The 22,752-nt window shown below is 47.3% G+C and overlaps 1 protein-coding gene across 2 annotated transcripts in view; it reads right to left on the reverse strand.

Annotated features, from left to right (window-relative positions):
* LOC136361153 (plexin-A4-like) overlaps positions 1–22,752 on the reverse strand; it is a 42,817-nt gene that overhangs the window by 14,929 nt on the left and 5,136 nt on the right. Inside the window, exons 2-3 of one of the 2 annotated variants that reach the window (XM_066318875.1) lie at positions 8,401–8,583; positions 2,210–2,593 (exon numbers count right to left, since the gene is read on the reverse strand). In XM_066318875.1, coding sequence (XP_066174972.1) covers positions 2,450–2,593; positions 8,401–8,583 — 327 coding nt within the window. In that variant the 3' untranslated portion in view covers positions 2,210–2,449. Of the gene's footprint in view, positions 1–2,209; positions 2,594–8,400; positions 8,584–22,752 lie in introns of those variants that run through there. The other variant, XM_066318877.1, reaches the window with a different exon arrangement.

A 22,752-nucleotide genomic window follows, 5' to 3' on the forward strand; every position in this document is an offset into this window, starting at 1 on the left:
GTGAGGACACTGGAAAGAAGAGATGGATGCACAGTGCCTTATCAGGGACTTGCTGTTCTTTCAACTCCTCCCTGATAACATACGGAGCTTAATCAAATATGCAAATGATGTCCTATCTAGAGACAAGGGAAATAGAGAAATAAACCCAGAGACCATGCATGAAAACAAGCCGATAAAATGAGGGAGTGGGGAGAAGGTTTCCTCTTTTTGATAAAATTATTTCAAAAGATTAAATTAAAGCAAAACTAATTAGGAGAACCGCACTTAAGCCGACTTCTCTTAAGAAGGGTCAGCAGGCAAGAGGCATTCGAATCAAAGGCAGATGCAAGAGGCACTTCAAGGGCTCCCTGAAAAGTCATTATCCCAGTCAAAAAGGAAGGGGATAGAGAGGAGGAAGGCATCACAAGAGCCTTTTTGGCTGGGCATCCATCCGGGCATCCAATGGAGTGCATGGAGAGCTAAACAGCCTCTCTTTGTCACCCTGGAGAGCAGAAGGAGCAGGGGAAGACCAAAGCTGATCACCTGCTGTTCCAGCCACATCGTTCCTCTGAGGACAACAGGACAAAGAGAAGCAAATGGACCAGGGGGACACGGGAATGAATTTTCTTTTCCTTGTACGCCACCCCTGTACCATTTCCATTGGCAGCACAGCCCTGCCAGGCTCCACAGCCTGAACACCCCACAGAGCTGCTGACACCGTGCAGAAAATCACCACAGGGCAGGTGACAACCAGCAGCACAGCCAGCTGTCCCCTGGGAGACTACAGAACCCTTGGATTCCAGCAAGGAACAGCCAGCAGGACATTGTTACCTGTCCCCTCATGGCTGGTTTTGTCACTAACATCCCCCTGCCTGCACAAGGCACATCCTCAGCCCTCTGTCGGGAAAAATCCAACTCTGCAAAGCTGTCCAAGGCAGGCTGCATTTAAAGGACGGGTTTGAAGAGACCAAGGTACAACCTGCTGCAGTGGGCTCACTGGAGCCTGCTCTTTCTCCTGGAGCTGGGAGTAAAAACACAGCACAGCACTGCTGGTGTAGAGTTTGGAGGGATTAGACAGTTATTTGCAAATCTCACTGCGTGATCACAAGATTCCATCTCTGACAAGACTCTGAGTCACCAGAATATCCAAAAAAAAGAGCAGCACTCAACACATGTAGGAAAAACACCCAGCAAAAGCACAGCTCAGCCAAACCCCGCACACCAGCACAGAGATTGCTGAGTAGCCAGAAAGCAGAGGAGGGGTACTTGAAGGAGAGACGTGGAAAATTAATTGCTCTCTGCCAAAAAAGCAGGCTCCAGTTCTCGCCAGGAACAGCAGCCTTCATGTCATGGGGAGAAAAAAAAAAAAAAAAAAAAAAAAGAGAGAGATAGTTTTCCTATTGCAGTTAAATGCTGCAACAAGCTGGAACAAGTTGTAGCTAGAAGTTCCAGAGCAATGGAAATGAGGGATGTGAGAGGCAAAGCAGCCACCTGCAGTGATGGAACCGTTAGTGGGTATTTCAAACAAGTGCTTGGCTGCACCAGTTCAGCAGCAGAGCCTGGCCAGAGCCCCTCTGATATGGGTTTATGGCAGAGGATGGATCACAGGGTAACCCAGGCTGGAAGGGACCTTGCAGGGTCTCTAACCCAAGCTCCTGTTCAAAGCAGGCCCTGCTGTGAGATCAGGCCAGGTTGTTCTGGCCTTGAAAGTCTCCAAGAATGAGAACTGCTTCTTCAAGGACCCCATGGACAAAAGGCTTTCCCTTATATCCAACTGGAATTTTTTCATGCCAATTTATGCCTGCTGTTCCACAGTCTCTCCTCATTCACCAACATGAAGAACCTGTCCCCAGCTCCTCAATAACCTCCCTGTTGGCATGGGAATGCTGTCACCTGGTTCCTCCACATTTTCTCATCTCCAGCCTAAATAAGCTCATTTCCTCTCATCCTCTCCTCTCAGGACAGGTTCTCCAGCTCCTGGCCAAACTCTTAACCCTTTCCTGAGCTTGTTCTGAGTAGCCTAAAACTGGGTGCAGTATCTGGACATGGCCTGGTAATTGAGCCCAAGGTGATCACCTTCCCTCCATCTACCAGCAGCGCCCCTATTTGCACATTCTGCATTTTTGATTTCACCCATGGGAACAGAACCCATTCATACTTAGGTGATGTTTTAGGACTTTATGATCACTAGACAATTATTGTGTAACTAGATTATTACATCACTCAGGAGAAATTATGCCACTGCCCAACATCTCCATTGATTCCCACCACCCCTTTCCCACAGCACAAGTACCAAGAGCCGAATTCACTACAGCTACCAGCACCACAACTTTGAGTGCCTCAGCCTGAAAAAATTAACTAATCTCCAGGCATCTAAGATGGCAACAACCTCTCAAAGAGGGGCTGCACACACAGGGAGGACACAGACAACTGTAAACATCAAATTCTGACAGGAACCAGCATCGCCCCATCACAAGTCAGTGAAGCACCCGGACTCCCGCTGGCTCTGGCAGCTGTGAGGAGAGGCCTGGGTGAACCAGCCCCTCTTGCAGAAACCATCTTCCCAGCAGGAGCCAGAGCCTCTCCAGCGTGTTTTCAGAGCAGTCAAGTCCACCTGCCAAAGAGCTGGGGGAAAAAAATGAAATTCAAAAGAACCTCATGTCTTTCAAGGCAGCAGAGGGAAGGAGAAGGGAGCTGAGTTTCCCTGCTGGCTTTCACACAGAGCTGACAGCTGCAGAATTCCCTCCAGGGAGTAGCAAAACTGAGCAGGGCTTCTTGGTTTGTGTGTATTCAGGAACCTCCTGGCCTGGAGAAGCAGTGGGGATCTCTGGCTGTGCTTGCAGTTACCCCCAGACTGACATTCCCAGTGCTGGAACCTCAGCTCCAGCTTCTCAGATGGAAATTCCAATCCCCTGGCTAGAACTGGAACACCAATTCCTTGGGCAGGGACACCTTCCACTCCACCAGGCTGCTTCAAGCCCCAACCTGGCCTTGAACACTTCCATTCACAACTTAGCACTTGCCCAGCACCACTGTGAGAGCAGCCAAAATGAGAGCTGCAAATCCCAGCTCTAAGATTTTAAATTCTCCCGGTGGTGCTTTGTCTCTGCATCCAAGGAAAGCAGGGTCAGTCCCAAGGGTTCAGGAATATCCAGAGGATGGATAACCCATGGAACTGGGCAATGCTGAGGATGTTCTCCTAGACAGAGTTGATACCTGGTGGGAAGTGTTGGCCAGGTTCCAGAGCTGTCTGATTGGAATGAAAGCCCTCACCCCACATGACATTCCACATCTAAAAACCCTTCAAAGACCACAAACTGATTGCATTTGATGAAAAATTAAATACAGCCCACTGAGTGAAAGTGTTGGTTTTTTAAGCTAAAGTTCTCTCTCTGCAAGGAATTCAGCATAGAAAAGGCTTTGAGTGAAATATTTGGATGGAATAAAAAGAAACCAAACAATTTCTTACAGGGAAGTTTCAAATAAATGAAAATTTCTACTGCTCCTTTATCAAATAAACATCTCAAAATAGACCAGAACTTTGTTTTGTGAGAAATGCAGTTCCTGGGGCTGCTCCCAGGCTGACATTTGTAAACTCAACTCTCCCTTTACACCTGCACCTACACACAGAATAAGTGCAGCTAAGTTGTATTTCTTTGACTGGAAATGATCTGCACAGAAGCAGTGACCCATAAATTCAATGCCTGGGGAAGGAATTCAAGGAATATGGAATACTGCTGCACTCCCTTAGTGATGCCAGGTATTAGTGCCACCAGGAAAACAATCCAAACCAAGCACATGAGTACATCCCTGCTTTTCTCCTGCCACTGGAGTGAAGAGCCGTGCATGGAATGAGAGTGTGAGCAAAGGAAAAATTGAAAGCCAGGGAATTCTGGCACCTGGCTGTTTTACAGCAAAGTAAAATATTCCCAGGAATAGCTCCTGTGCTGTTTGCAGGGAGACAAAACAGACATTTGTTAAACTCCAGTGAGCTGGGTTGTTTTTTTTTGTTTTGTTTTTTCCTGCATCTCCTGAAAGAAATCACTAAAAACTCCCAAGGTTGCCAACTGCATTTCAGCCACGGGTGTTGCCTGAAGCATCCCTCAGGGAACAGAGGGGTTCACTGCCAAGGAAGCCCATCAGGATCCCTGGATTACACTAAAACTGTGGGAACACTCCCCACCAAAGTGGTGCAGACACATGGGAACATCATGGGACAGCCAGCACAGGAGGAGATAGTAGACACTGGGTTCTAAACAAAGCACAGCAAGACTAAATATTTCTCATTAAACAATGCCACAAGTGGTCAGCAGCTGGTTTGTCATCTCACCTGATCTGTTGGGTTAAGCTGTTTGAGGTGATCACACCCCTCACAGCACTTAATGCACGAATTTTCTCCAGCAAGGAAAATACTCCCTGCCATTTGCAGGAGAGAAAATGAGACATGGGGACACACCAGAAAGTTCCTGGCACAGCAAAGGACTGAACTTCTCCATCCTCAAGAAGCCACGAATCCCCATTAAACCTTTAATCCAAGGACAGTGGTTTCTATGTGTTAGATATGGACAGGGAGAATTTTTCCTTTTCTGAAGCTCTTCATTTTTATCCTATTTACTTCTTCATTCTGCAGGGCCAGGCTGCACCACGGACAAGGCAGCAGAATTGGAGGGAGTATTTCTCCAGCACATTATTCTGTGCCATCCTGATGGACTGCACATGGAGCTTTGTGAATGAGCAAGGGTTGCAAAATGTATTTTGCCTGGGGCAGTGAAATAGCTCAGGCCAACCATGTCATTTGGTTTCACTCACACTTTCCCTACCCTATCTCTATCTTGGTTTTTTCCTTTTCTTTCTCTCTTTGTTGTCTTGGTTACATGGGTAGATTCCTGATACTCTGCTAGTATTCATTTTAATGATACGTTCCTGTAAAGCACAATATTTTCCTTCAGTTGTGTGTGCCACTGGATAAATTCCTTTGACACATGTGACATTTGTATATCAACTAACAGATATTGCTTTATGACTGAGGGTATTTTGCAGAGCATTCATGGATCACATAAATCAAAATCTGATACACAGTCTGCCACTTTCATACATAAAAAAAAAAAAAAGTGGAGAGGAAAATACTAAAACTGCAGAGAAAAAAAAGCAGCAAAGTTTCTCAAAAAACCATCTTGTACTGACTTGCAGTGACTTCCAAGCACAGAATAAATCCTGCTATCTTGGGGATAATCTCAGAACTTGTCTTTCATGCCATCCAAAATATTCCACTGCAGCTTGACCGAGGAGTTGCGCTGCACCAGGAGAAGCAGCAGAGTGTGACACGCCTGGTAGGACCCAACAGCACAAAAAAAAATTCCCAGCTCCTGGGATTTGTCCAGGAGTTTCATCTAATCCTACATGGCTTACGCCAATTTACCACTGTTTTTGAACAGAAAACAAACTTCATGCTAAAACCATGGATTATACTGGAGCTGCAATCCCAATGCAGCATTTTCCTTCCAGCACCTGATTGATGAGCCAAGGTGGAAAACAAAGCATCAAAAAGGCCAATGGCAGGGGTGAAGGAGCATCAAGGGAAAATCCTGAGTGCCAAGCCACCCAGGGGAGGTGACAGGTTGCTGTCCCAGAGTTGGACGCCCTTAGGAACACCAGAGGGGGACAATGTGAGGAGGAGAGTGTCTTGGGCTGCAATGCAAAATGTAACCAAAAGTATGTAGTCTATTACCACTTGTTGAAACCAGTTGGGGAGGTGGGTTTTTTTAATCTTCTACGACCAACTCCTTGCGACTCCAGGGAGAGGGGGTGGGTGCCTTCTGTTCATGGCCCAGCTGTTAGAACCAGCTGGGGCAGTGTTTCTTTATCTCTTCCAGGCCCCATCCTCCCTCCAGGGAATCTGCTGTTCATGGGCCATCCAGGCTCACTGCATGGCTGATACAATTCCAGCATCCCATTGGGAGAGGCTCCACCCAGGGGGAGGAGCCCAGCATTCCCACCTGGATAAAAGCTGAGATTTGGAACAGCAGCACAGCCTGTTTGCACTGGATTCCCAGAGGAAAACCAGACCCAGCTCAGCACCACTGGACCTTCAGAGGAAAACTTCCCCCTCCTGCAGGATCATTGCTCCAACAGAACCACATCTGTCACTGCAGGAGGACTGGACTGGGCTGCTCCCAGCACCCTGACCAGCAGGGGGGCAGCTCGTGTTCTGACTCTGTCAGGGTTCTTCTTTTTTGTTTGCTTTTTGTGCTACTACATTTTTATTTTTAATATTCCTAGTAAAGAACTGATATTCCTATTCTCATATTTTTGTCTGAAAGCCCCTTAATTTCAAAATTATCACAGTTCAGAGGAAGAGGGTTTATATTCTCCATTCCAAAGGAAGCTCCGGCTTTTCCCTGGCAGATACATGACTTTCCAAACTTAGACAGAGTCAGGGATTACAGAAGTCACAGCAAGGATCGGGCTGAACCTACAGGACCTAAAGGTTTCCAGGAGTCTGGATCAACTGGTCCAAAACAATCACACACAGTTAGGGAGCCTCATTTTGTTTTGTGTTCTGCCTCTTTGGGTGAAATTTATTCACCTGAGCAAATCTCAGCCCAAAGCTCCAGCCCTGCTCCAACACATCCAAAGTGGCAACTACCACAAGCAGAATATTAAGCATGTCAGGAAAAAGCTTCATTTTATTCCCTTTCTCAAATTACATGAGCCACTTCAGCCCTCCTCTCCTCATTCTTTACCCTATAAGGCTGTCCCTTCTCCCTGCCACACTCCATAAAGCACAGAAAGCTTTCTCTCCTATTCTCCCCTATTAAAAAGGAATCAGATCTTGGATTCTGCAATGCAACCTGCAAAGGCAAAGACAGAGCTGTGGCTGAGTTTTCTTCTCCTGAAGCCAAAAGAAAAACCCAACCAAAAGCTTGTGAGAGCAGGGAGAGCAGTCATTAAGTATTTTTGATATTTACCATTCAGATCTCAGCTACCCCATTTCCCTCCCTCCAAGAGAATGACTGGAGAATTGAACAGTTTATTATGATATCACACATGACAGGGAAGCAAAACCTAATTAGCCAGCAGAGGAGATTATTTTTGTTATGACCATTTAAAAAATCAATTTGGCTCCTTTTCCACATGCCTGAATAAAAAAAAAAAAAAAAAAAAAAAAAAACAACAACAACAACACACCCTACCACATTTTCTTTTCAAAAGCATGAGCAGCCTTTCCTCTGTTTTGAACAAAGCCAGAGACATTTGCCAGTGGGCAGGATCCATTCCTCCCTCAGCATGGGGGAAATGCCATCTGAATTTACAACCCCAGACTCGCTTTTCAAGTGAAGAAACAGGTAAAAGAACAAAATCAGAGATTCCAGACTATCCCGAAGCATCCGTGAGCAAACAACTCCCTTCACTCCCCACAAGCCACAGCGGGCCACCTTTCCACAGCACTTCATTTGCCCCAACTTGGAAGTCTTTACTTGAAAAAGGTGTTTAAAGAGGAAATAACATCCTAAAACATCTGAGAGCTCTGCCCAACCTCCCTTCCCGGCTTCTCCGCATCTCCATTACCATGGCAAAGCAACATTCCCTCGCACAGGAAATGTTTTACCACACTCCTGGGCTGAACGTTCAGACCAACATTGTCAGACTGGCACAGAGGGGCTGAAACGGAGGCAGTGCCCATCATTAACTCATTTCCAGCAACTCTCCTTCCCTTGGGAAGGCCACAGGTAGAGGATTCCACCTCCCCAGCCCCTCTGTGTGCTTCACAAGGCAAACCCCAGCCATGCAATGGGCACATTTCCGGTGAGAATGCCCAGAGAGGAACACAAACACACTCTTCATTCTGTCTGTGTGGCATCAACCATAAACATAAAGCTCTTTATGGCTCAGGACACAGCTTTGCTTTGATGCAAACCCCCTTCCTTCAGCACAAACCCCCAGCCTGACATCAATTAGCAGCCGCTAATCCCGTGCTGGGCTCGTGGTGAAGTCACAGCCCAGTCACACTGCTCTGAAGAGAGATGTCCAGAGCACGAATCCTGTTTCCCAAACTTCAGCCCCAGTCAGTTTTTCTCCAGCGTGCACAGACACCCTGTGATCAACGACTCAATTAGAGATGGTCTGAAGAGAAAATTCTGTTGGATGCAAATTACATCACGTCCATCTGCAACTGGGGCTGTGGTTTGACTTCTGAAGCATTAATTTCCTGATGAATAACGATTTGGAAGAAGATTTTATCCTTTCTCAGATCATCTCTATCCCTTGAGGGCAAAACACGGGGGTTTTTTGCCAACCAAACCATTTTTTATCCTCAAAATAGGAGCACCTTAGGACAAGGGCTGTGCTCACGCTCGACGCAACACTTAAATCACCATAAAAAAAAAGAGAATCTGAGTCAGAGGACCACGCAGGTCTTACCTTCTTGAGCTTCCCACTCTTGGTGCCCACAAAAGCCAGGGAGTGGTTCTTGTAGACATAAGCGATCACCGAGGTCATCCTGTCCCCATCCTCAGTGAAAATGGGGAGCCCTCTCACCATGGACGATACTCCCAAGGGGGCGTTCATATCCAGGCCACAGAAATTGTCATCAATTGTTAACAGCTGCAAAGAAAGAAAGAAGAAGGGGGTAAACAGCTGAAGTCACCAGTTTTTCAGCCATTTGGGAAGTATCCACCCATTGTGTAATGTGCCTGTAATTTGTGCAGGCTGACAAAAATCAGGGAGGACTGGAGAAAGAGGTGGGAAAAAAAAAACAAACACAAAACCAAACACAACACAACTCTCCGAAGTTGCACAATGAGTTACAGCCAGAAGGAGAACTGGAAAGTTGGTTCTCTTGAATGACAGCCCAGCAGGATACATTATATTAAGCCTTTTTCCTACTGCTTTACCAGTCAGTTTTCCCAGTCAAGACTCACCAATCAAGCGAAAGTCTGCTGAAAATGTCTTAAACATACCTAAGTTCTGGGGAAAAAAAAAAAAAAAAAAGCAGCACACACCATTCCCAGAGATCCAGAGTAAGAACCACTGAGCTAAATCTGCACTGGCAAATAAAATAGACAAGACTGTGGCTTTAAGGCCCATTTCAAACACATTAACAGCCATTCTTCTTAAAGACTCCTCACCCATCGAGTTCAGGGCGGCCCCCACTCTAACAGGTGTCCTCACACAGGAGGTACCATTAAATGTTCCTTTTTATCTTCTTCTCTGCCAGTCAGGATTAAATGCTGGAGATGGTATTTAGTGATCGGATTCAGATGTTTATTAATTGTTATATATGTTACAGTCCCACAAGCTGTGAGTTCTAGGTAACAAATTAAAAACTGGCTCCTATCTCTTTCTCTACAAGGCCTTTTAAGAACAAACTGTCCAATTAAGAAATGACACATAAATAATTTTTACTTTTAACCCAGTAACCAACCACCCCAGCCCACAATGCCGATTTTTCTACCCAATTACAAAACACCACCCAGAACCACTAAGAAGGTGGTGAGAAAGAATCCTTTCCTATGCTCTAAATCCCAGCCTATGCCCTAAAACCTCAGTCTTGTTTTATATATATTACTATATTCTAGAACCTTAAACTCTAAGTTTTCCACCCTGTGATGTCACACACTTCTATTCAAGCTCCACACCCACAATCCCACTGCTGTCACTCAATTTTGGGAGCCTTTTCCAAGGCCTCAGGTCAATGCAGGGTTTGTTTGGGGGTCAGTGTCTGTCAGCACAGAAAGTTTGAAATTCTCAGTGCCCAGGGTTCCATAATATTTGTAAGGACATCAGCACCCATCTTTGTTTTCTTTAAGGTGCCTGCCAACCCAAACCATTCTGTAATGTTCCATCTTACTGGGATGCTGTAATTCTCTGAAGTTCTTTGAAGAGATAGGAAGCTTCCACAGCAACCATGGGGCTTTCCAGCTTTTGCTGGAGATAGCCATGAACTTCCAACAACCAGACAAAAACCACTATTCATGAATACTGCTGCCTGAGCTCCAACACCCACTGCATTTGAACTCAACAGCATTTTCACCAGATAGATGCTCCACTGAGATACTATCACTGAAATGAATGCCACGTCTAGTTATGCCTACGGGTGTTTCTTTGGGCTTCAGGGAGTTCCAAAAACACAGCACAGACAGCTCTTCTATCTTCAGGCACCATCAAGGCAGGTGAAGCTAATACAGGTCACAGATCTCCACAGAACAAATCAAATAAAACTCCAAATATCCCAGCGCACAACTGCCAGAGCAGTTGGACTTTAACTTCTCTGGGGCCTCTCACAGATTTCAAGTTAAGCACCCACTTATAATGTTTTGCTGGACTAAGGCCTGAAAAAGCAATAATTAACTGTACAGGAAGGTTGCCTAGCTTTGATATATCAGTACTAAAGGACCATGATAATTTTCTTTGACTCACCGCTCATCTTCCTGGAAACACGGCTAAAAAAAGTGAACTCAAGCTCCCTGCTTGAGTTCACCAGCAGTAAAAGCCTGGGAGTTGATTCATTTTATCCTCACCCAGCAATTACGGGCAATAATTACAGATGGCTTTGCTGAATAGAAGAATAATGTGTCCTAAATGTGTTTATAAATACATAAAACCTACGAGGAATTCAAAGAGCCATTAGGAGGGATCAGCTAGCCTGAGCTCTGGCCTGCAGGAGTCATTAGTGTTTGTGGACTGCCCTTTTTAGCAGAGCTAAAACACCGGCTCAAAGAGCAATTAGGGAGCCGATCAGCAGCCTCCAGCAGCAGCAGGCAGGATGCTGCTAGGCCAAAACGTCAGCAAAAAGGCCAAGATAAATCTCCAACCCAGCTCTGGTACAAGGAAATTCATAATCAGCAGGGATTTGAGGTGTGCCAGAGAAGGAACCACCCAACCAAACTGGAAATGCAGCTTCCAACAGAGCCAGGTGACCACGAAACTGCTCCAGGTGATCCCCTCAACCTAAACACAATCCCCTCATCCCAACTGTGTGGCTCCTTGCTGTCCTTCCAACCTGAAGTAGCCTGTGGATGTAAAATCCAAGAATCCCGATCTTCAAGTCAGGTCCAATTTGACCAGAAACCCTCAAGCTCTGAGATGAGCACAATTTGTGTTTCAAGGGTATAATCAAACTGCCTAAGTGCTCACTCTAATTGCCTGACAAGCTGAAAAAAATCACTTCACGCTGAAAGCAGGAAACTCCCAAAACGGCAGAAAGAGGAGAAAAGGGAGGAAAGTTTCCAAGGAAAACAAGACAACTTTGACCACCACCACGGCGATGAAAAGCTTCACAGTGCCAGCAGACATCTTACCTGAGGTGCAGGATACAAAGTTCTGCCCCAAACCAGAGAAAATTCCTCTGACGAGCAGTGAAATGAGACGAATCCAGCAGAGCTGGCACAGTCGGAGGCATCCTCCTTGGAGGAGCACAGCCAAAAACCAACCACTCCAGCTGAAGCACTTGAGACCAGAAAGGATCCACACAACCATCTGGCTGCCTTCCTACACGATCCAGACTCTCCGGTCCCCGGCAGGAGCCTGGGAGAACACAGCCCCCAAAACCACAGCATTAAGCACAAACACCTGTGGCTGATTTGCAGCCCGTCTCCAACCTGTTGAGATTTCATTAATCTAATTGGCAGTGGGTAGTTCCTCCTCCACCTGATTGGGCTCCACCTGAACTCAGACCTACCCTTAATGCTGCTGATAATCCCACACAGACACAAAATTCAATCCAAGCCTGTTTATGTCATCTTCTTTCCCCTCTGACATTATTTACAGAAGAACACATTCTTGTAAGAAGGACTTACACAGAAACAGGGGGGCAGTTTTTTTAAAGATGGTAGAGTCACAATACAGTTAAAGAAGAAATTGTTTATGATGAGGGTGGGGAGGCCCTGGCACAGGGTGCCCAGAGAAGCTCTGGCTGTCCCTGGATCCCTGGAAGTGTCCAAGGTGAGGTTTAGAGCAACCTGGGATAGTGGAAGTTGTCCCTGCCCATAACAGGGAGTAGAATTTGATGGTGTTTAGGTGACTAGCAACCCAAACCATTCTATAAGTCTGTGTCCACTCACGTGCTGCTGGTTGGGTGCCAGAGAAGCAATCACAGCGTTGTGGTTTGCCATGTGGACAGCCCTCCCCCAGGAACAGGAGCAAGGCCAGCAAGCCACACGCCACACGAAAACTATTTCCATTTAACATATTTGGGTTATTTCCTCTGGGGGATCATCTGCCAAAAAAACCGCCAGCAAGCAAAACCCTACAAATAAACACCACCCGGCTCCTGCACAGCTGTGGCTCTCAGCTGCACACAGGCCTTTGTAGAGACAGAAATACAGTCATCTTCTGCAGCAGAGAGAGACACGTAAGGAAGTTTGGATTTATGATGAAAGGGTCAGGAGTTGCAAGCACAGGTTTATTTTCAATTCCAGACACTCCTAGCAGCAATATAAAGTAGCCACGTTAAACTCTCTGGAGCTTCTCTGCCTGGCAATTTCATGTTAACGACTTTCCAGAATGAAGGAGGAGGTGAGGGTATGAATTCACTTCCAAAGCTGCTGCTGGGATAGCAGGGAGAGGCAAAGGGAAGGTCCAAAGAGGTGGGAATAATATCAGCAATTCTCACACCCTGAGCAGTTAAAATCCAACCCGGAAAGTCACAGCCCAGCAGGTAACTTGGGAGGACATGGGGCCCTGCAGTTGGAATGCTGGACTGGAATCGATCCCTTCACCATCCCACACTGAGTTCCCACTCGCAAAGGAGGAAATATTCCTCACCACCACCCTGCCCCAGGGAAAGAGAAGCACAGGTTCATAAGGTTCATAAAATATCTTCATCTGAGATGGATTGGCAGCTCCCAGGGTGCAAATGCCCTACCCAGTCCCACCAGCTGCCTCTCTGCCTGGGTGTCTTCTGCTCCTGCCACCTCTCCCTGTGTCACCAACCAGGGCTTCATCTGCAGCCTTGACACCATGGCCAAATGTCACAGTCACCGCCGAAATAAGAAAGGATGTGCAAAAAATGGCCCTGATTTACAGGATTCTGGCAGGCGCTTGCCTCCTCCAGGATTAAGACTTTCAAATAAATAATTAACACATCCAAGTCCTCTTGAAGAGGATGGGTTTAAAGTCCGATGCTGGCTCGGTCCCAGAGGGATTTGCTGAACCCCCAAAACCCCGAAATTCAGCAGAAGGGTTAGAGATCTGATTACATCACCTCCTTGCCTGTCCCCATCTCATTCCCAGCAGGAATGAGCACGCTGGCATCCCACGAGTGGCAGAAGCACCAAATATCAGGAGACATGGGCAAACAGTGCTCATAATACATCAATTGTCCCTTAAACATCTGCTTTCACTGTTTGCCTCTGAAACAGCCCCTGATAACCAAACACAGCTTAATCCACATTTGGGGAAGAGCCTCGATAAAGGATTAGCCACCCCTCACTCCTCCTTGCTTTCACTCCAGCATGATCTTCCTCCTCAATCAAAGCACCAGAGCCTTTTTTTTCCCCCCAGATATCTCAGCAGGCTCCAAAGCAATTCCACAGACTCACCAGGGATAAAGGCTATCCCAGTGGCCAAGTCCTGCCTTTGATTTACAGCTAATACCTAACAGCCCTGTCTTCATGTGGTGGCAGGTACTTGGCTCCTCTCTCCTGTTATCTCAGGCTTGGCTGATGCAGAGGATGGAGGGAACACACGTTAATGGATGTCTGCGCTGCCAGCAGGGCCAGGGAGCCAACAGAAGTAAGAAATCAACAGTTACAGGCATCTGAGTCTTTGCAAGGAGATATCCAAGGTCTTTTCCATCACCTGACTGCAAGATCTCCTTTCCTGCCTGACTGCAAGGGCTGAGTGAGGGTGGAGGTGGGCGCATGTCCACTCAACAGGATATTTAAAAACCTAGAGAGATGTGAGACACAGAAAAACCTCTCAGCAGTAACTCCACGGTTCTCTGGAGAGACACAAGCTAAGTTTAGGGTCTAGGTAACCTGCAGCAAGGGAGAACTATAAATCCCCAAAGAGTGGAGCTGGAAATAATGGAAACCATCTCCCTGCAAACCACAGGACTTTAAATTCCAACAGCAGCAGGATGGTACCCAGGGTTTGTGCTTCTCCTGTTTGCCTGTGCACATTCTCTTGGTAGTTTGAGCATGGTTTGAGTGCAAGGTGAAGTCCTAGCTAGACTCTGCTTTGCCCGGCCTATGGCATTAGTACTTGGCATTCCTGAAGCTGGATTGACTCTCCCTCTGACTTCCTGCAGTATCTGCTTCTGGCAATGCTGTGTCCTGTGAAATCAAAGGATTTTGGTTCTCCTGCCCTTTCTCCCCACAGAACTTCAGCAGAACCATCACATTTCTTCCTGCTGTTGTGCTGAGCTGTGAAATCCCAGTGCAGCCCCTCTGGCTTTCCCCTCCTGCCACATCATTCCCAGAATTTAATGCCTGTCGCTGCCCTCCCCACCCCAGCATTCCTGACACTGGGTCACGGAAAGGCTGCAGGTTTGCCCAGTTGTAGATCTTTGTCATCTGCACTCCCAAATTTTGTGGACAAAGAGATGGGCAGTGACCAAAGATAGCACAGATCACCAACCAACCCCTCTCCAGCGGTCGGTCTGCAGCCTAATGACATCCAAAAATACCCAGCCCCATTTCCCCAGGGTGCTCTGTGATATAATAGAAGCTGGATAAAGAGCCAGCATTTGGAAATACATTATAATTGCATGCTGCTTTTCACTTGTGCACCCACAGCAGTGGTTACTGTGCAATTACATGTCACCATATACAAATGACAGTGCAGTTACAGTAACTTTACCAATTACAGGGAAATTGCACCCACTATGCTGAGAGGTTTTCATTCAGACACAATTCAGGAGCGCAAGAACAAGAGGGAAAGTTACTCAAATTGACTAGAACTGGTACAGGCATTTGGTTTTTAGGTCTGTAGTTTAAGCACCAGTTCAAGGACTGGTGTCAAGTTTCCAGAGTGCTGCAGAATCTTAATGGAGTACAGACTTTTTATGCCTGCATTTATGTTCCTGCTCTGCTGTGAGTGTAAGGCTTCCCAACAGTCTACACCATGTTCCTCCACGTCGTAAAATTTGCAATTTCCTGAAGAGGAGCCTGCCTTTCTCGGAGAGAGCAACAGGTTCCTTCAGTCTTCAGGCTCAGCAGACCTGTGTGGTTATCAGTAATTGTGGATAAATGGAGTTGTGCTGTAAATTTGTGCTATAAATTTAGCATCCTCCGAGTCCTGCCTTTCTGGGTGATTACAGTGCCCAAAGATGTGCACAAGCTAAATCCATTAGTGAGCCCCTACAAATTTTCTGGAGCCCAATATTACAGAATTTAAACAATTCTGGTGCTAAGTTTGCTCTCCTTACTTTTTGTGTCACACCTCGGAGATGCAGAGCCCTACTTTCAGCATCTGCTGACCCTGTCACAGCCACAGCAACACAAATGCAAAGTTGTTTTGTTTTTTTGTTGTTTTTTGTTTGGTTTTGTTTGTTTGTTTGTTTGGTTGGTTTTTTGTTTTTGTTTTTTTTTAACTTGTTCTCCACCTCTGGTTTCCACTTTGGCTGGGGCTGCTGTGGAAGCAGCACAGGGATGTTGTGGGCAGCCTGAGCAGCCTGCTCTAGTGGGAGGTGTCCCTGTCCATGGCAAGAGGGTTGAACTGGATGAGTTTTAAGGTCCTTTCCAGCCTGTGATTAGAGGGAAATTGTTCATGTCCCCATGAAGGAGAGTCATATTGTGATTTAAGTGGTATTTCCAGTGCCTTGGTTAGACTCCAGAAGTCTGATGTAGGCTGTCCAGAGAAGGGACAATCCCTCCAGCAGCAATGCAGACTGAGAGATAATAAAACATTCCATTCACAGAGATCTTCCCATTCCAAATCCCAAACATCAGTGTGGCAGCCAAATCTCCCTTTTGCATATTGCATTTCCATCTCTTCAGAAGATTTTTGGCATCACAATTCCAGATCTCAGCATCAGCACCCCAAGCCTTGCAGGCAGGGTGAAAATCACACCCCAAGTCACTGAGGTTCATTCACACAAGCCTGAAGGATGGATGTGACCTGAAGAGCAGCAAGTGTGACTGTAAAAGGTGTAAAAGGAAGCTGAGCTTTCCTGTGGTCCCATAAACTTCCCCTTGCTCGCTCAGAGGATCATATGGATGAGGCACTGAAGAATAAACAGAGGCACATAATCTCTGTGGCTCTCAGATCAGTGCTTTGAAAAATTCACTTAAAATTTTTCACACCCCAAAAAAAAGAGATTATTGACTGTGGATGCTCTGCCTTTGAAACTGCCATGGACTGTTGGGTAAATAAGCATTTAGGGATTTTTCAAAAGGGAAGTATTGATCAAATAAGCTGCTAGAGCTCTTCTGTAAGAACTTATTGCAGCAGCAAAGCTCTGTTACACACCTGAAACACAGCAGCACTGATATTCTCTGGTGCTGCTGTAGCTGAGACAGGGAGAACAAGCACCAGAGTGAAATCTTAGGTGAAAAGGGGATTTTGTGAAAGCAGAAAGACACCTTCTAAAGAAGGCGCTGCATTTTGTCCTAAAGGATGTCACATTTCCCTGATCAGCCCTCTCATTCCTATTGAATGCACACCAGCACCTGGTCAGATAAAGTCTGGCTGCCTCCCTTTGATGGCACCACCAGCAATTCACTGCATCACAATTGCTATAATTATTATTTTGTCACACAGGGGGGAAAAAAAAATCATCATTTGGGCTGCAAAGTGCCACTCGTGCCAACAGCGCTGCAGAAATGAAACAACAAGGCTGCTTTGCATGCAGGCAACACCTTCACCCCGAGAGCCCTGAGCGTCTTAAAAGCATTAATTAAGCCTCACCACGGCCCTGCAAAGGTGATTTAAGTGCTGTAATGAGTGAGATGTATGTGCTGCTGCTCTTCAGCACCAGGAAATGGTGAGAGCTTGGCTTGCTCAACAAATAATGGGGAGTCGACATCCAGGGCTGGCATCTGTATCAGGGAGAATCGAGATGTGTCTGGTCCCGTCATCTCGCAGCAGATGAATTTAAAGAAGCCTGGTTATCAGTTTAAACAACAAACTAAAGCACTCGAGCCCTGAAAGGGAAAATCTCCCTCTTGCAGCTGCTTTATCTGTGCAGATCACGGCGCTTGAGGAATTCAGAGTGTTTGTACCAGGCAGTGGAAATCCACTGAAGCTCCAACTGCTCCTGAATCTGAAAGCAAGACTGAGCAATTGGGAGGCTGCAGCCAGCTCTGGGTGCAGGGGCACCATCACAAGCACAGCCCTGTGTTTCTTGGCGTGGGGTCCCGACCAACAGCCCCAACCCGAGAGCACCGGGTCATTCCCTCGTTAGGAGGAGTGAATTTGTATTATTCCCTGCTGCACGTTCCCTCACTCTGCCTCTCCCACTCTCTCTCCTTGTCTAAATACGTGCCTGGCCAGTACTGCTTGTTTACAGGATAAATCAGCTGTACAAATCCTATTATATTTTGGATCACTGACAACGGCGGGGCAATGACATTGAAACGGGGAAACGCAATGTTGTTCCTACTGATCTGATGTCACCCACATGTTCCATCAGCCACACCAGCTCCCAGCGCTGCATGGAGGAAACAGAGGAAACTCTGTCTTTACCATTTGGTTCCAGTCCTATCTGGGTGTCTTACCTTGCCTAGTGTTGAATATTTCTTTAAATGTAGAATCACAGGATGGTTTGGGTTGAAAGGGGCCTTAAAGACCAGTCAGTCCCACCCCATGCCATGAGCAGGGACACTTTTCACTGGATCAGGTTGTTCAAAGCCTCATCCAAACTGGCCTTGAATACTTCCAGAGATGGAACTCCAGCTCCATCCTGAACCTGGATACAGCTACACAACCAGGTCTGTGCTGGCTCTGCAAACACAAAAAATTGTCCTAAAGTTGTTGCCAGGTTACCCAAAGATTGTCCCATTCCTAAGAAAATGTTTCTCAAACAAACTTAGAGCAAAAACGATATCCTAAACCAGCGAAGTCCTGCAGGTGCCAGGCTGGGACAGAAATATGGTCAGATGTGATTCAGGCATCTCTCTGTGAGTAAAACACCTTTTTTCATCTCCATCTTCACAGTATCCATTCTTCCAATATCTGTATTATCCTACCAGCTACAATGGGAACCCACCCATGCAATTTGGATGAATAGAGAAATTTCAGGGTGGGAAAAATAAGTAAGTCTTGCGTTATATTCGTGGAATATAAATAGATGTACACGTGCTTCAGATCGCTCCCAGAGGCTGAATATCTTCACTGAGCCTCCAAGTTCTGAGACAGACCCTGCACTGTCTTCTACCCAAACAGCTCCACTGGCATCAGGAGAGGGAGGAAGGATCCGTGCAGGATTTATCCCAGAGAGCAAAGCTGAATCCAGCACTCCCCTCAGCCCCCTCCTCAACAGCATGGGCATTGTACTACCTCCCCTGCTCCAGCTGCTTTAAATAGCATCAGCTTCACCAAGGGAGCTGGAGTCATTTTGCTTCTGGCTCTTCCAGGACATCTGAGGTTTGCTTTCTGCCTTTTTTTTTTTTTTTTTTTTTTTTTTTTTTTTTTTTTTTTAATTTAAAAAAAACCACCCTCTTGCACAAGCGTTCCCCTTGGCCTGCCAGGAGACCTCCTGGCGAGGCGAGGCGAGGTCAGGTTTGCGACGTCGCCGATCCCCTGGCGCGGAAGAGAATGCGAGGAGATCATGTGGAGGCCTCCAAAAATGCAGAGCTGAGCCACGGGTGACCACAGGGCTCGACCGCAGAAGAAAACAGCCTGGGTTGCTGGCAGGGGAAGCAGCAAAGAGCAGTTCCCAGAAATAAATCTAATTGTCCGCGTGGCGAGGAGAGGGCGCGGGCAAGATGGAGGTTCTGGCACTCTGCTCAACACCTCACACGGGGGGACCAGCAGGACCGGGGGGGATGCTAAGCTGCTCAGGCACAGCCAAACGGTGCAGAAATGGGATGGATGGATGGATGGATGGTGGGGGAGGGAGCTGTGCCTGGAATATCTCAGACACAACAGCGACTCTGCAGCCTTGGGTCCTGCTCTGCCCTCAATGAACATTTTGTGTGAGCGGGGTCACCCAGACGTGAGAGAACAGCTCTGTGAGAGGGTTTGGCTCCCAGCCACTTAAAGGCAGAGGGTTTCCTCCTGTTTTATGCTTTGCACGGAGATTAATGTTTTTGAGAAGGTTGTTTCTAATGCATGTCTGGGGTTTTTTTTCCCCCAGGACAATGAGGATTTGGGAAGGAGAGGTTTCAGGGTGGGGGTGTTTCAGGGTGAAGGTAATTAATTACTGCCAGAATTATTTCTGCATTCACTGGTCAGGCAATATCCTTTCAAGGACAGGTGTTTAATACTGAGAAACCTACTTAATACCTCAAATGCAATCATCCTCTCCACACAATTAGGCCCTGGTTTAGAGCCCTTAAGTGCAAGCTTCTGTTGATGTAGGGGATTAAGAGTTTTTGTTTTGCTCTCCCTCAGAGCATAAAAAAGTGGATACTTTTTTTTCTCTGCCTGGAGCACAGAGCACTTTGCAGAGGCAGGGACCTGTCCTTATCCCTGCTGGCTGAAAGCAGAGAGGTGGCACCTGGGAGAGAGAACCATCACCCAAGGAAAAGAGATAATGAATCCACATGCTGCCTGAGCTCACCTCACAGAGAAAGCAGTGGCCAGGATTTTCCCAATCCCAGCTCAGAGGGGCCAGGACCTTACTGGGAGCACTGGAGACATGAACTCAGTTGCTCTCCATTAGCCCAAGGAGCACAGCCCCAAACATCTCTGGCCACTTCCACCACTAACCACGACCATGAGAAATTCCAGCTGTGTCCTTGGAGAGAGCTGCCTCATGTGGGGAGATAACATGGAATTTCTCTCTGTGGAAGTGTTTCTCACCCTGGAGCAGGGCCAGTTTTCAGGGGAGGTGATGCTCAGGCCTGCTGGAGGCGGAAGGTGCAGGGTGAGAACTGCAAATCACAGAGCTCAGCTGCAGAGACCCTGAGCCCTTCCCAGAGTCCCTCTGTCCTGCCCAGCTCAGATCCCTCCCTCTACAGCCCCCAGTGTCAGCAGGAGGACGCTTGTCACCTCTTATCACAGCTGCTGGGCCCAGCGAGTCCCTGGGCCAGCACACGCCATCCAACACAAACTGATGTGACCAAGTGCACAAACACAGATCTGGCAGCCACCAGCCTGTTTGCTCCGGCTCCCAGTCCCCCGTGAGCATTCCCAGAGAGGCATTACAGCATTTCTGAGGGTACTGCCCTTTCCAGAAACTGAACTTGATCATTTTTGCAGGGGTTTCCTGCTCTTATTTGCATTTTCAGAGGAATAAAGAGAAAGTGCTGTTAAAAGTTGACCAAGAACTGACCTCAGCTGTCCATAAACCCTTTGAATCAGAAGCACCGGCCTGTAAAATTCGGAGTAAAGTGTTCACAAAACTTGTGCATGGCCTGTCCAGCTGGGATGAGCAAAAAGTGATGTTGTGCAAGCATCGGTGGCAGTGACACACACAGGGATTTACTTAGGATAGCCCAACTGGCAAACAGGGAGAATTATGAGGTAAAATGACACTGATAACTCATCCCTGTGATTGATCCATTCCCCTGGGAAAGAGTCAGGCTCACATACCCACCGATCCAGCCAGGGCAGGGCTGGGTGTGCAAAGTGCCAAAGCGCCTGGATTGCACGGACCTCCTTCCACACATTCCTCTTCCCAAGGACTAAGCAAAAGTTAGCACTCCCTTTTCCCCAACCTTTGGCTTTTAAGGTAAAATGGGAGAAATGATGGATAAGGATGACAATTCCTGCTTTTTCTGCTTGTAAAGTGATTTTTTCCCTCAGAACACCCCTTCTTTCCAGCAGCTCCAGCTGGTCCTTCTTTCTGAATGACCCTGTTCTTCTGCCCACCCTGCCAGAGAGGAATGGGAGAGCAAGGAAGATATTCCCTCCTCCTGCAGCAGATGGGCACAGCACTGAGATCCAGGAGTCCCTGGGCTACAAATTGTGGTTTTGTGCCTTATCCAACCCCCCTGTAAAACAACCTCCTGCTGCTCCCCATCCTGGTGCCTCAGAGGTGCTCTGTGTCCTGTTAACACCGGGAATGACGAACACAAGCCTGGAAGGAAGAGGAATATGAAACAGGCTGAAAAATCTTGGCCAACGCTGTTAACACCAGTGATTACAAACAGAAGCCCTGGAAGGAGGAGGAACATGAAATAGGCTGAAAAATCTTGGCCACCTCTCCCCAAGAGTCAAGCTGACTGTCCCATACCATACATGAAGCCTTTCCACCACCTGAGCTGGAAACGGCCCTTCCTAACCTGCTGGAATGGAGCAAGAGGGAGCCCAAGGGTCATCCCCAAGGATCAGGCTATGTTCATCCCTGTGCTGCCCAAGGAAAATGTCTGTGCACCCAGCTGGCCTCCAAACATGCCCAGCATGGAAGGACTAATCCACAGACTTCTGAATCCAGCTAGACCCCCTGACAACAGCAGTGCTGCTTGGTGGGCATCAGGGACGGGCAGGGGATGCAGGGAAAGCAGGAGACAGCAGGAGAGCAGAGCCCAGTTGAGGAACAGAGGCATGGAGATGGTGCAGGACTCTCAGAGATTTCACCAGCAGCATCTGCAAAGAGGTTTGCAGGAGTTACCAACAGCCACCAGAAGCACAGGAAGACTTTACAGCCAAGTCTCTCGTCAGACAATGGCTTGGGACCCAAACATCCACTTCTGGTAGCAAAGTGTTGGGAAAACATTGCCCAGCTCTTCACACAAGGCCTTTTGTTGGCCAGTCAGCTTTGAAAACATTTCTGCTCTCCCCCAAGTGACAGCACTGCCATGAAAAACAGGAAGAGACTGAATACAGCGATTTAAACAGTCAAACCCCATTTCCTGCCAAAAGGGAAAGAAAATACCAGCAGCAAAAGGCAGAAGCCAGGCAGGAGTTGTGGAGTGACACTTTGATTATCTTGGACAGATATTGGTGCTGCATATCTGGTAGAAGCTGCAGTGATGGAGGTGACACCTTTTCAGGGCAGGGACTGGAGTCTCTCAGGCTGGGAGGCAGATCAGGCTGAGGAGGAGGCCAGGATCTCCCAGGCGAGCAGCCCTGGGATGTCAGCAGTCCTGACCTGACAGCCAGGGTCACATGCCAGCATCACCCTGGCTTTGGGACTTCATTGCCAGCCAAAGTTCCAGCAGGATCCCTGCTCCCCTCCATCTCCCCACAGCCCTGACACCCTCAGGCTGCTTTGGGGTCAGTCTCCAGTACCCTCCTCTTCTTCATCCACGCTTTTTGTCTCACAGCACTTCACCTGCCTGGTCCCCAAGGTAGAGGGGAGGCTCTCCTGCTCCTTTGTTGAGCATCCCTGTTGCCCCAAGTTTTCTTGCCTTGTGAGCGTTTGCAATTTTGTAGTGGAGATTCTCATGCAGCTTCATGTATACTATGTATATATTTAGAATTATCTACTTTGTTTACATATTTCTCCTCTGGGAGGAGAAATATGATTGACGGTGATGTTCACCCACGAGGTCGAAGAGGTGGCTACCTGTGCAGCCAACCTTTTGCCTTCTGTAAAAACTGTATATAAATGGAGTCACAAATATTAAAATAGAACTTTCCTGCCTGACTTTCTGCCACCTGCCTCGTCCTTTGTGTGTCCGACACTGCAACACATCCCAGGAGTGGAACTCTCACCAGGTTTCAAAATGCACCCATTAATCTTATTTCATCATATTGACAATCAACAAATCCCTCAATGAT

The sequence above is a fragment of the Sylvia atricapilla genome, chromosome 5, assembly GCF_009819655.1.
Source record: "Sylvia atricapilla isolate bSylAtr1 chromosome 5, bSylAtr1.pri, whole genome shotgun sequence".
Taxonomy (NCBI): Eukaryota; Metazoa; Chordata; class Aves; order Passeriformes; family Sylviidae; genus Sylvia; species Sylvia atricapilla.